Below are 12,136 nucleotides of genomic sequence, written 5' to 3'. Positions count from 1 at the left end.
AATTTACTGTACAGAGAGCCAGAGATCTGTCACAAGCCACATGCAGAAATTAAGGTCAGGTATTACAGAAAAACTTGCAAAGCCAAAAGTAACAAGTGGCTGATTCCTGGAAAGGTTTGAGAACTAGTATGAGGCAGTTCCTTTTCCTACAGAGAAGTGTGTTTACTAAGGCCCCCTTCACACTATGGAAGGGGTTTGGGGGTTTGTTATTTGGCAAAGGAATAGAGACATTAATAATCAGCTAATTAATACACATTTCTCTCCAGAATCAGCACCAGCTGTAGGCTTGCCAGCCACGTTGTTAAATTCTCTAAGTCTCTTAGCTAAGATATCTTCATTTTTATTATAAAGCCCTTTTTCAAATATATTCAAAATAGTTAAAGTTGGGCACATGAATATTATATAAGTATTATGATGGTTTTAGCATATTTTTCTCAACATTTGCACAATTCCCATGTTCCTCAAAACTGTGAGTTGTATTAGAGGAAGGCTGTGGACTTAACAGATGACCCGTGGTTTTGCCTGTGTTCAGTAAAGTCAATCTGAACATGCACAGCCAATCTGACGTTTCCCAGAGTTGCTGGATTTATTGGATTTATTGTGCATGCTTAGACTGATTGGACTGTCCAGTAGATACATTGCTTCCTGGAAACATCATGGATAATGCTCTCCAGTGCACTGTGCACGCACCCACCCACACACGAGCTGCTGCCTGGAGTTCAGGAACAGAATACTACTGCTCTGGTGGTGGAAGGCAAAGCCAAGCCACCTTCTTTTGTACGGAGCAGACCAGAACTAACCTGGACACCTCTACACCGTGAGCCCAATACACCAACAGATAGCTTCAGGGCCAAGTGGCAGCCAGGAAATGGGGCCCAGGATAGTCCAATCCTCTTGTCAAACAGCAGACGGTAACCTGAGGGCCTGCTTTCTGCATGCTATTCTTGTACAGGAAAGAGGAAGATAGGAAGGGAATACCTAGACAGAAGGGGAATTTTAGATAGGAAGATACCCAGATAGGAAAGGAATTTCAAACACAATTTTCTTTAGGTGGTCTAACACAGTTATGAAGAATTAAAAAACCTAATTTCATTTATTGCTGATTTTATTCAGTATTCAAAAAATAGGCTTAGACTGTATTTTATGAATTGATTGCTATGGTTAAGTCCTGTAAAAAAAAAAAAAATCAGAATATTCTAATTGGCCATGTAACATTTTACATACCAAGACAAACCCAATACTTTTCGTAGCTTGGCAGGATATGAAATTACATGCATATTTCAGTTTTATTCCTACAGTTCAATGCTTCTTAACAAATTATTTTCTTAAGGATTTCTTAAAGCTTTGTAGTTTAGGACTGCAATCTGCTTGCTATCCACAGGGAGTATCACTAGAGATTATCAGTACTTAAACTGATGAAGAAGATATGTCATGTCTCTTTTACATCTGTATAAAGGCACAACCTCAACAGATCAGCTGCAAAGGACATAATAATTTGATAGAGATCCTTCCTGTGTTATTTTGCAAGGTGTACCAGTTCTGTCTTTAGAAGTCATATGCTTCCACGAATCCACAACAAACTAAGAGGAGTGGAAGCCTTTACAGTCTTCTAATGCTGGAAAGCAGCAAATCCTCAGTCACTCATGGATCTTGTCTAGCAGAAACTTGTCTATGCCTTTTGTGAATCCCATAATATGGTTTTTTTTTTTTAAAGTGAACAGACCAATGTTGAATTGCATATACATGCAAACACAGATGGCAACATGTGTGACTGGGTTTTCCAGTGCACCGTGTTAGGCAGAAGGTGAAAACATTAGGAGCACCTGCTTCAGAAAGGACCTTAGGATTTCTATGAAAACTCTTACTGGAATTACAAGCAGTCTTGTTTGGAATTTCAGTATTGTATCAAGGATATCAAAGATGTACAGCAGGAGGGAAAATTAACACTATTTTTCTTTCCTTTTTATATGCACGTGTTTTCTTTAGCAGTGCGTGAGGGTTTTTTTCCTTATTGATTTTCTTTTGTTTGCTCAAAGATCTCTTGACTAATTCCTATGAAACCACAGCCAACAGTAAATAGAAGTGTCATGACGGCAGGATGTACCACAGCAGGATTTTATGGCTTTGCTTCTTGTCAGTTGTTAGCAGGATGGATCCAGCTCTAGGTTCAGTATTACTCTGCCTCTAAACCCTAACCATAGGGCAAATATTCCTAACAACTTCTTGCCTTGCCTATCAGGTCTTGGGATTTTCTCCAATGACTTTTTACTGATCAATTGAGCTCTTTTGTGCACTCCTACAAAAGTTTGATTTCACAACCCCACAGGAATAAGGAATTATTTAAATAGGCAACGCTGATCCAAATCTCTGTTAAGCAGCAATTGCCAACTATATGAGAAGTAGCTTAATTACATTTGGCAGCTTTGTGAGGGAGAGCATTATATCCTGCAGTACCACCTCTGAGTGTATGCATATCACTATGGACCTCCAATTAGATTGAGACTATGCGCTTAGAAGGAAAATGTTGAGCCATCACAGTTCCATAATTATAAATTGCAGCCTTTGAAACCTCATCTTCAGAAACTGTGAAATGCAGCTTCAGCAGTGCTACTGTGTTCTGTTAACCTTGTTTTGTCTCATATTTTGATGAGTCACCCAGGTCAGTTCAGTCTATAACATCTGTAGCGAAAAGGAAACACAAAAAAAGTTTGAGTTGCTTTACCAAAGACAGTCAGCTCTGCTGGATCACTGTCTCGCTCCCCCACCATGTTGGTTCCAACACAAGTGTACATGCCAGCATCACTTTTTCTTGTATTGGAGATCATCAGCTTCCCACCACGTATCTGTTTCAAAACAAGGAATATATTTTTAACTTCAGATAAACAGAAGATATCAGGAAAAAAAGCTACCTTCTTAGGCAGCAAGTTCCACAACAAAGGGATTTTAAAGTTTTGTTTGTAAATATATGTAGCTTTAAAATTAGAATTCTATATGCTTAAATATCTTTAAGCTGTGTTTAGATATGTTGTAGAACACATTTTATCCTACTGACTGATTTTAACTGAATTTCAGTTTTTCCTTTGGTTTTCATTAGATGTTCTACATTTCAAAGATTACATTTCTTGCTGCCTCTTTGGCAATGCAGAATGCTTGTATTTCTTGCATGATGATATATGTAAAGCACTCTTGACATCTCTCTTAAGAATAAGGCAATTTTACTTAGTTTTCTTTAGTTAATTTTATTTTACTGGTGTCCGAACAGTTTCCTTGATCACTGATTAGATTTTCTCTTTTCAATGATGCAAACGACTGAATCTAGCCCACACTGAGAATTCACCTGACTCCAATAAGACTTCACATTTTCCTAGCTACAAAGGGTGCTTATAAGAGTGAAAGAGAAGGGCAGTTGAAAGAAATAAAATAACAAATTTGCAGCTTGTGAAGTCACAGACAGTGTCAAAAGTTAGACAAAGGGGTGCTTCGGAATAAGCTAGGAATATAGCCAAAGAAACTTGAGAGTCAGGGAATGATGACCAGTTGCCTGCCACTCTTCCTTCCTCTGCTCTTAAGTAGACCTTAGCAGAGACAGCCTGGCCCACATATAGCAACTACTTTGGTTGTTTAGCTTGAAATACCTTTTAGACGTCTAAAGCATGACAAATAAGCTTCCTAACAGTACTTCAATATTGAATACAGTCAGCACTGAATGAGTTACATACAACATAAAACTTTATTGAAGAAATACTAATAGTGAAAAGCTAAGCATTTAAAAATTAGGAATGAAATATGTCCCCATATCCCATTTGCTTGCATATACCATGATATAATTTCTAATCACTTGATAAATTAGGTTTTTCTGCTAAATCCTTTTTCATTCAGTACATGGAATGAACTGTCACAGAATTCAACCAGTGTTACTCATTTACTCAATATGTATTCCTATTCAGGAACAATTGTTCCTTGAGTATAACTTCAGCTTTCATCTAGAATACACATATCGATTACTACACTAAAACCAACATTACTAATATCAACCTAAGCTGTTGTTTTTTCCCATGGAGTATTTGTATACCTCATGGATATGACTGATTTTATCTTTAAAACGCCTCTCTGATATAAGGTTTGATATTCTCATCTCACTGAACTGAGATCTCATTCATTTCAGTGAAATGAGATCTAGAATAGGTACGGTCAAATTGGTCAAAGATATCTACTGAGTCTCACATCTAACAGAGCACCTTACATGACAAAATCTACCACTGTAATGGACCTCTGTTACACAAATCAAGCCTCAAGAAGTTCAAGTTAGAGACATAAACCAGAAGGAATAAACAACCCTCCCCCCTCATTTGGGAAAGTTCAGAGAGGCAAACTGCCAAGAGTAATGACGAGTCTCAACAGGAAAGGCTTTAAAGCTGTGTTTCTGCTGAACTCCGCTGTGGGGCTTCAGTGCAGGCCCTGTGTCTATAAGCAAGCACTTGCATTGTACTCATACTCACACTGATCTGCTCTTCCCTGTCATCGATACGGACTTTATCCTTCTTCCAGTAGATGGTAGGCTCAGGGTGTCCACGAGGTGGCTGGCACTCCAATATGGCAGGCTCTCCAGCTGCCACCACAACATCTGTAGGATTTTGGCGGAAGTCATCCCGTAGCACTAATGCAATAAATGAGGGAAAGAAGAAAAAAAATTACTAGAAGTGATGACATTGTAAGTGGGGAAAAAAAAATACTTGCTGATACCTATAACAGTAAACAAACAAACAAAAAAGTCTCAACTGTTATTAGGTGATGACTTTGCATCTTATATTTACTATAAAAATTTTCATAAAAGAATGTGGTGAGGCATAACATTTTGTCCAATGGAGACAGATTTAACACACCTGGGTTTTTTTTTCCCCTTGTTTTTTCTCCAGATAAGAACACTGCTCTGCATTTACATTAGAAAAACCTGTAGCACGCATTACTCTCTTTAACTGACAGGGTCACTTCCCATCTTTGCAAAAGTAGCATTGCAGGTCTGATGTTGAGTTCTTTTCACAGCAGAAAATGACATGCTGAATATCTGGCTTGCCTGGATCTCCTATTACAGCATAAGCTAGGTAAAGAAGTGACACAACTGATACCAAATTGCAGAGTTACAGTTTGATGAAGTATATTGTTATTATTACTATTATTATTGTTATCACCAAATACATGCCGAAGTGATCACTAGTCCTGAAAGGTGCCAGAGAAATCAAGCTGTTGGCAGTGTGCTTCCAGCATATTTATTTCTTCTTTTTATTTATTTTTAATTTCAATATTTCTGTAACTTTGGCCAGTGCTGTCCCACAACATTGAAAGGAAAGAGTATTTAAATCACCAAGCTGTTTGAAAAATAAATTAGGCAACACAGGCCAGCTTTTTGTGTAAATCAAGGTTCTATAAAGGAGGATTGGGTCCAACTAGCTGGCTTCAGTGTGTTAAAATGATATCCACTTCATTGTTATTCTTCCACGTGCGTCCTAGTCTCCAGGTTAATTGACATTCTTCTAAACATAAAACTGAAAATAGCTCTAGATGAGCTACTGAAATAGAATTTAGGGCATTTCCCCTCCTTGAATTTCAGCTATGTATGGCTTTCATTACAGCTTTAAAACAGTTCTCGCCCTTAATGGAACCAGGGCCCTCTGAGAAATTAGAAAACACTGTATCCTAGTGAAGGGGCAAGTCAGGAAGAGTTCAGCAGAAATTGCTCAGTCTCATTTCATAAGCAGAGATAATTTACTGCTTTCAATGTTAATAAAATGTGCCCCATTTTAACATTTGGAACTGAATATTTTTCTGTTCTGTAATAAGCCAGAAGAAAATATGATTAATGCTTACAAGAATCGGTCTCTGAATGGGCTGAGGTGAGCAAGCTTGTATATATGTGGCACTCAAAATGACAGATGAGGTAACTTCCATTGTTCCCCATTTTGGGATATACAGGTAGATCCCAGAGGAAGGAGGGAATTAATTGGAAGTTAATTCCTTTTCTAACACACACAAAAAAGACTGATTATTTAGGTCTTGCTCTTGAAGCATAAAATAAAAGTGACAGGACGCAGTTGGCAACAAATGCAACTCTGGCAAGAACCCCTATTCTTCTTAGGTTACACACCCAACTGATACATTTTTTCCAACAGACAACTTAACAAAAGACTCAACCCCCGATTATTTCTGATTAATACAAATCACTCATGCAGTTTTGATTCACAATAATCAAATTAACAGAAATGGAATTTATAGAGCTTCGAGATCAAATGGAAGAAATAACTTACGTAATGCCCAACACAAAAACAGTACGCAGAAGATTATGGGCTGCTGACTATTTGGCATTACAACATTTTGCAAAGCCAAGAAAGCTAATACCACAGCAATTTCAGGGAAAGAACCAGAAAAAAAAAAAAAGTCTTAAGAAATCACCTCTTTTAGAAACATCTTCCTGTGTTTCTGTGATCACTATGATACACAGAAAGAAAAATTACTCTTCGGCAATGCTATGCCCTCTTTCATATAACTGACAAATGGATAAACATCAACTTCTTTCATTATTATTACACACAAGCTAAATATTAATTTTATTGGCTTGATTCTTTGTATAATTACAGAACTTCTGGGCAAATCCATTAGTGGAAAATCCCCAGAAAATCAGCAGATCCCACAACATAATGACTTTATACTCCCAACTCCTAACTCCTGGCAGCAATATTAAGGAAAGCATTTTCCTTGAACATTTCACATTGCTATACGAGGCTGACAAATACAGTTTCTTGGGGTGATACACAGCAAATTACATTAACTTTCTCTGATTCATCCCAGCAACTGTGTAAGGTTCCAATCAGCCTCAGAATATGAGGCTAAGAGGTGATTTGATTTTATCACATTCCTTTACCCAAGTCTTACTGCAAATCTGGCTTGAATGGAAGACAAAATTGATGCTACACGGTTTACTTAATCTTGCTCTGCACCTCAGCACATATACGAATCTTGAATACACGTATCTCACTATTTCCATCTAAAGCATACTGAGTTTTGGAGGAAAACAAAAAATGATTGGAGTAAAATGAAATAGGGAAAAAATAAAGCATGGACAGAAAGATAAAGATAGAAGAAAAATATGTGGAATATAAATTAAAGAGAGAAAACAACTCAGAGAGCAAGAGAGGGAACACTGTAAGTTTAGGGAGAATGAAAACAAAAAAACAGGTAAAGTAAGGAAAGAATAAGAATAAAAGCACAGAGAAAAACAAGGTAAAGAGCAGATGGCATGGGCTGCCACTCCTGTGATTCAGTGCTTTTAATGCAATATAAGAATGACAATACAAAGCACAGACGTTAATCTGATCAGCACAGCCATCCCAGCACATCCAAACATCACCCTCAGAGAGAGAAGAAGCAGGGAAGAGGAAGGGCGCATGAAGGAGACCAGAGCAGGAGCTGGTGAGCTCGGCTGTCCTGCTCCAGTGCCACAGGCCACAGAAGAGAGAAGCATCAACTGGAAGTTGAGTTCGTGCTTATTAGCACAGTAAAAGGAAAAGCTGCAGCACAGCTTAGTGCATTCACCATATCTAATAGCACAATCATCTGTGAAAACAGAAAAGTGGTTGAGAGCTGCAAGGATATTCCTCAGCCAATTATCCACAACTGCTGGGTACTTCTAAATAACTATTAGTGAGCCTGAGCAGATCACCCTCTCCACACACTGGCAAGAGGCTTTTGTTCACTCAAGAAGCCAGCCCTTCTCAGGGCCTTCTTGGCAGGACACAAATACTAGCGTTTTAAAAATTCAACACAAGTGGTGAAATGTTGCCATCAGGCTCCTCTCTTCTTCATCCCGTATTCTTCATTTGGTTTATTCTAATTTTAACATAAGGTCCGCAGCTCTCTTTGTGCTTGCCATGGGTGTTACCCTACATTTAACATGGGATGCCAAAGACAACGATCGCTGACATCCCGCCCCGCGTGCCCACGCTGGTACCGCAGTGCAGCTGGTCTCCTCGGAGAGCAGGACGCCGGAGGTTGCTGAGCAGCCCCAACAGCAGTGACGGCGATGAAGGGGGGAGCTGCTCCCCTCTGCCAGCCCGACGGGCAGCACAAACATCCTCATGTTTCGAGAGGCAAAGCCTCGAAAGGGCAAAACCTTCCGGATGGCTACACCTCGCTGTCTGGAAAGGCACCGGGGGACTGGAGAGTTGGAAAGGACAGCTAAACCATACGCACAGCCTACAACGGTGCTGTAGACAAAAGTTAAAGTTTGATTGGCCTCTTTGTAGCTTGAATAAGCTGATGCTGCTCAAACAAGATAGATGTCTGGGAGCTGTCGCGTCGGTCTTTAAGGCATGCAAAGTCCTGCACGGCCATTTATAGGTACCCACGAGCGCAATCACGGAAAGCAAGCACATCTAGGGGTGGCAGCGCTGAGATAAACACTCGCAGGCCACGCACCTGCCAGAGTGAGGGAGAAAGAAGAAAAAAAGAAGTCCCTGCTACCAAGGCAACTGCTCACCAGCACCTGCCAGCTTAGGCCCAAATCCAGCCCTTGGTCAAACTGATGCTCATAAACTCAGGGAATTACATGGAAACTGAATTAATTTCCTCAACCAAGGCTCCAGCAATTTGTTTAAAGGAGGAGGAGATAAAGCCACAACGTTTATGGGGTAGGAGGGTAGGTGGCAGGGTCAAAATTATTCTAGGCTAGATATCCATGCCTTAATCCTGCTTTCCACTACAACAGCTTTCAGGCCCTTAGAAAGAAAACATTTTTATAGGATTTACATTTACATGATGATTACAAATAACCATCTGTCTGCTTCCACTTTTTCAATCTGGTCCATGTCCCACGAGCCCCCAGCCTGTGGTCAGAGCAGCTAAGCTGGAAGGAAGAAGTGGATGCCCGTCAGGAGGCTTTGGGATAATTGCATTCTTCTCCCACCAGCGCTCAGCTCTCCACCTCCTCCCCCCGGCACGCACAGCGAACATCTGAGATTACAGGGGATGGGAGGGAGGGGAAGGCTATCTTTTTTGCCTTTTTCAGTGAATGATAATGTCTTAAAACACAGCCACATCTGTCGTGCTGACTAGAGGGTATAAAGAGATATCGAGTAAATATTAATGTGCTACTGTAACTTGGGTCCTGGTAGTTTATCTTTCCCCCTCCTATTCTGTTTTGTGCTTATCTCAGGATAATATTATTCTCATATAAATGATTTTACAGTCACATCGGTGGCAGGTTGGTGACCTGCCACATGCAGGTAGGTCTCCCCCTGATCCCCTGAAAATGCACTGCCCCACAGGCATTTTCCTAAATCCTCATCTCTCTGCCACTGCTTTGGCACTTCTCTCCTCCGGTACATACTGATATGCACAATCAACATGAATTATTATGTCAAATAACTGCCCAGATGTCATGCAGTGGACAGATTAAAGGATTATTATACTTTAGGTAGCGTATGGTGCAGGGGGGTATTTTAGAACTTGGCTAACATGTATGATCTACTGAAATGGTCCCTGAGCAAGCTGGCATTACCTGCTGAAATGGGGTGACAGAAAAAAAACAAGGGGTCACAGACAACCTTCCTCATGAAGAATAATAACGCATTTTGAAGACGCTGCTGCCCTACCTCTTTGTTTCAGTAACTGCCTCTGTCACATTTTGTAAGGAAAATTTTGAAAAAAAATCCCAACCTAGGCAATAGTCCTAGGCAAGACTCCCAGGGAGTTCCTGAGCTCCCTCTGCATGTGCACAGCCTGCGAAAAAGTGGCATCCTTTTTAAAAAAAAAAAAAAAAATTATAAGGAAGCATGTATTTTTTCCCATCCTCCATCTACCTCTTGATACAGATATTGCTTAGGAGCCTTGAATGCTGGCTAATCTACCATGACTTAAAATGTTCAGACTTTACTTTAGAATGAGGCCCCAAACCTGCAAGATCAATTTTCAGAGGTATTAGGGTATTTTCAAAGAGTGCAGCAGCAGCAACAATGTTTGATTAGTAGGGTCTCTAGAAATCAAAGCGAGGAAGAGAGCACCAGGGAGATATCTGCATCAAGAAACAAAAGAAGGAGATCATCTTCCTCCTTGCAGACTCAGCAACTTTCTTTGGCTTCATCCCTTTTTCTCACTCAGTATTTCATGTGCTTCTGAACTCAGTAACCTACTCAGTACTTACAGTTAAAGGTAGCTTGCTCTTTATTCTCAGGCCTCAGCAAAGACCAAATTGTGGAAAAAGCACTCCATTCTGACACATCCTCAAAAACTTCTAACAGCTCATACATACAGATATAGACATTTATAGAATATGGACTTTGTGATGAGCATTAATGTCTAAACATGAAAGTGGAGCCCCTTGCTTCTAAACACAGAATCTGTTAAACCAAGTGAGCACAGAATTAGTGTTAGAAATCAGATGCATGTTAGACATCAGGTGCATGAACCAACACTGGCAAGTCAGTATACAGATTCCAAATGCAGTCAGTGGGAGATAGTTGGGGTTTTTCTTTAGTTTCAGTCTGAGGTGTACCCCAACTAGCTGATTGCACAAAGGTCAAGAAAGAAGGTAGGTTTTCTCCTTTCGTATTTACAGCACACACTGTAAGAGTCAGACTTTGAAATCTTTCTTCACCAGTTAACCCAATTAAGGACACTGCCAACCTATTTTCCCTTTTACACATTTACACAGGTATACAGGTGATAGTTATTGCCGACATTAGCTTATGATTTGTTTCTGATTTTTTAAAGGCTGCTATTTGTGCTGAATTAAGCATATGCAATACAGCCTGAATACACTTGCTGAAAAATTGTGTAATGTCCTTGCCTTTCTTGTGATTCATTGTGCTCACTTGAATGCAATCTGACATCTCCATAATTTTTTCTGAAAAATTTAATTTGACTACTAGATAGCATGAAGAGTGGAGATTTTTCTAATTTGGAACATAACATATTTATGTTTAAGCTTCCTGATTGAAAACAAAATTCTATCACCTGTCTTCATTGCAATGAAGCCCCAATAACCTTCTCTCTTTTTTAAACTCCCGCCTCCTTCCACCAACAAATTCTGAATGCTACAGTTAACAGTCAGCAATCTCATTACCCATCTGCCATAAATCTTCAAAAGCATCACTGTGTTTTGACAGTCAAGGAAGGCAAAGAGAAGCAATAAGCATAACCAAGTATTCTCTATGAATGCAAATATCCTGAAGACCACATTTAAGTAATTTCAGACATCCAAAGCTATACAACGAAATATGTTGAAAAATTTTCTTTAGGATACAGAGCAGATTCCTTTTTTCTTATTCTTAAAGCATAATCACTCTTGATGAATGCACTATGCAGATTGCTAATGCTAACAAGAGACATATTACCAAGAATTTTATTTCATTGAAACTAAAAACCCTATTACTTGCTTAAAAGTTCAGAGACTAGTCTAGAAGAACTGGTACCACAACTGCAGACAACAAAGTTTGAAAAAAGTGCATGGTCTGTTGTAAGTCTTAAGATTTAACAAGGATTGGACATTTAGCAGTTTACTGGAATAGTTATTTAATGATCCTTTAAAATCAAGTCTGACGTTAGCTTTTAACATGCTCTTCACATTTAATGCACTACATATTCAGAAAATCATGGGCATGTAATTTATTTTTTTCCCAACTAATGTGAATATCAGATGTGGAACAAAGCACGGCTTCAAAAAACACCATGTCACAACTAAGTAGGGTACTTTCACTGCCACCTGTATGCCAGCATGTCTCCTTCGCAGCAAGAATATGGGACTAGTTTCACCAAAAGCGCTAGAGGACTCTTCAAATCACATCAACTATGCTTTTCGCAGCAATGCAGCAGGGAGGATCATGTTTGGTAAAAGAGGTAATCCTCCAGAATGCCTCATAGGCTATTGTCAGAAAAAGAACAGACCAGACTAGATAGACCTTTGCTCTCTTGCAGTACAGGCATTCTTAGATTCTAATAAGCAAAATTTCTTTAAAAAAACACCCAAACTTAAAAGAATTAGAAATATATAACCGATTTTCAAAAGCAATGGCACCCAAAAACCCCCAAATATTCCTCTCAAAGATATAAGAACAAAATTCAGGTGGGAGGTTTTCACTGAGTGCTT

General features: G+C 39.4%; 1 protein-coding gene across 1 annotated transcript in view; it reads right to left on the bottom strand.

Annotated features, from left to right (window-relative positions):
* Positions 1–12,136, bottom strand: part of ROBO2 (roundabout guidance receptor 2) — a 922,222-nt gene that overhangs the window by 143,786 nt on the left and 766,300 nt on the right. Inside the window, exons 3-4 of the mRNA XM_035902212.1 lie at positions 4,500–4,657; positions 2,723–2,843 (exon numbers count right to left, since the gene is read on the bottom strand). Coding sequence (XP_035758105.1) covers positions 2,723–2,843; positions 4,500–4,657 — 279 coding nt within the window. The remainder of the gene's footprint in view (positions 1–2,722; positions 2,844–4,499; positions 4,658–12,136) is intronic.

This window comes from Egretta garzetta, unplaced genomic scaffold (genome assembly GCF_000687185.1).
Source record: "Egretta garzetta isolate BGI_Z169 unplaced genomic scaffold, ASM68718v1 scaffold289, whole genome shotgun sequence".
Lineage (NCBI taxonomy): Eukaryota > Metazoa > Chordata > Aves > Pelecaniformes > Ardeidae > Egretta > Egretta garzetta.
The sequence above is the reverse complement of the archived record's forward strand: the minus strand, read 5'-3'. Positions and strand labels throughout refer to the sequence as shown.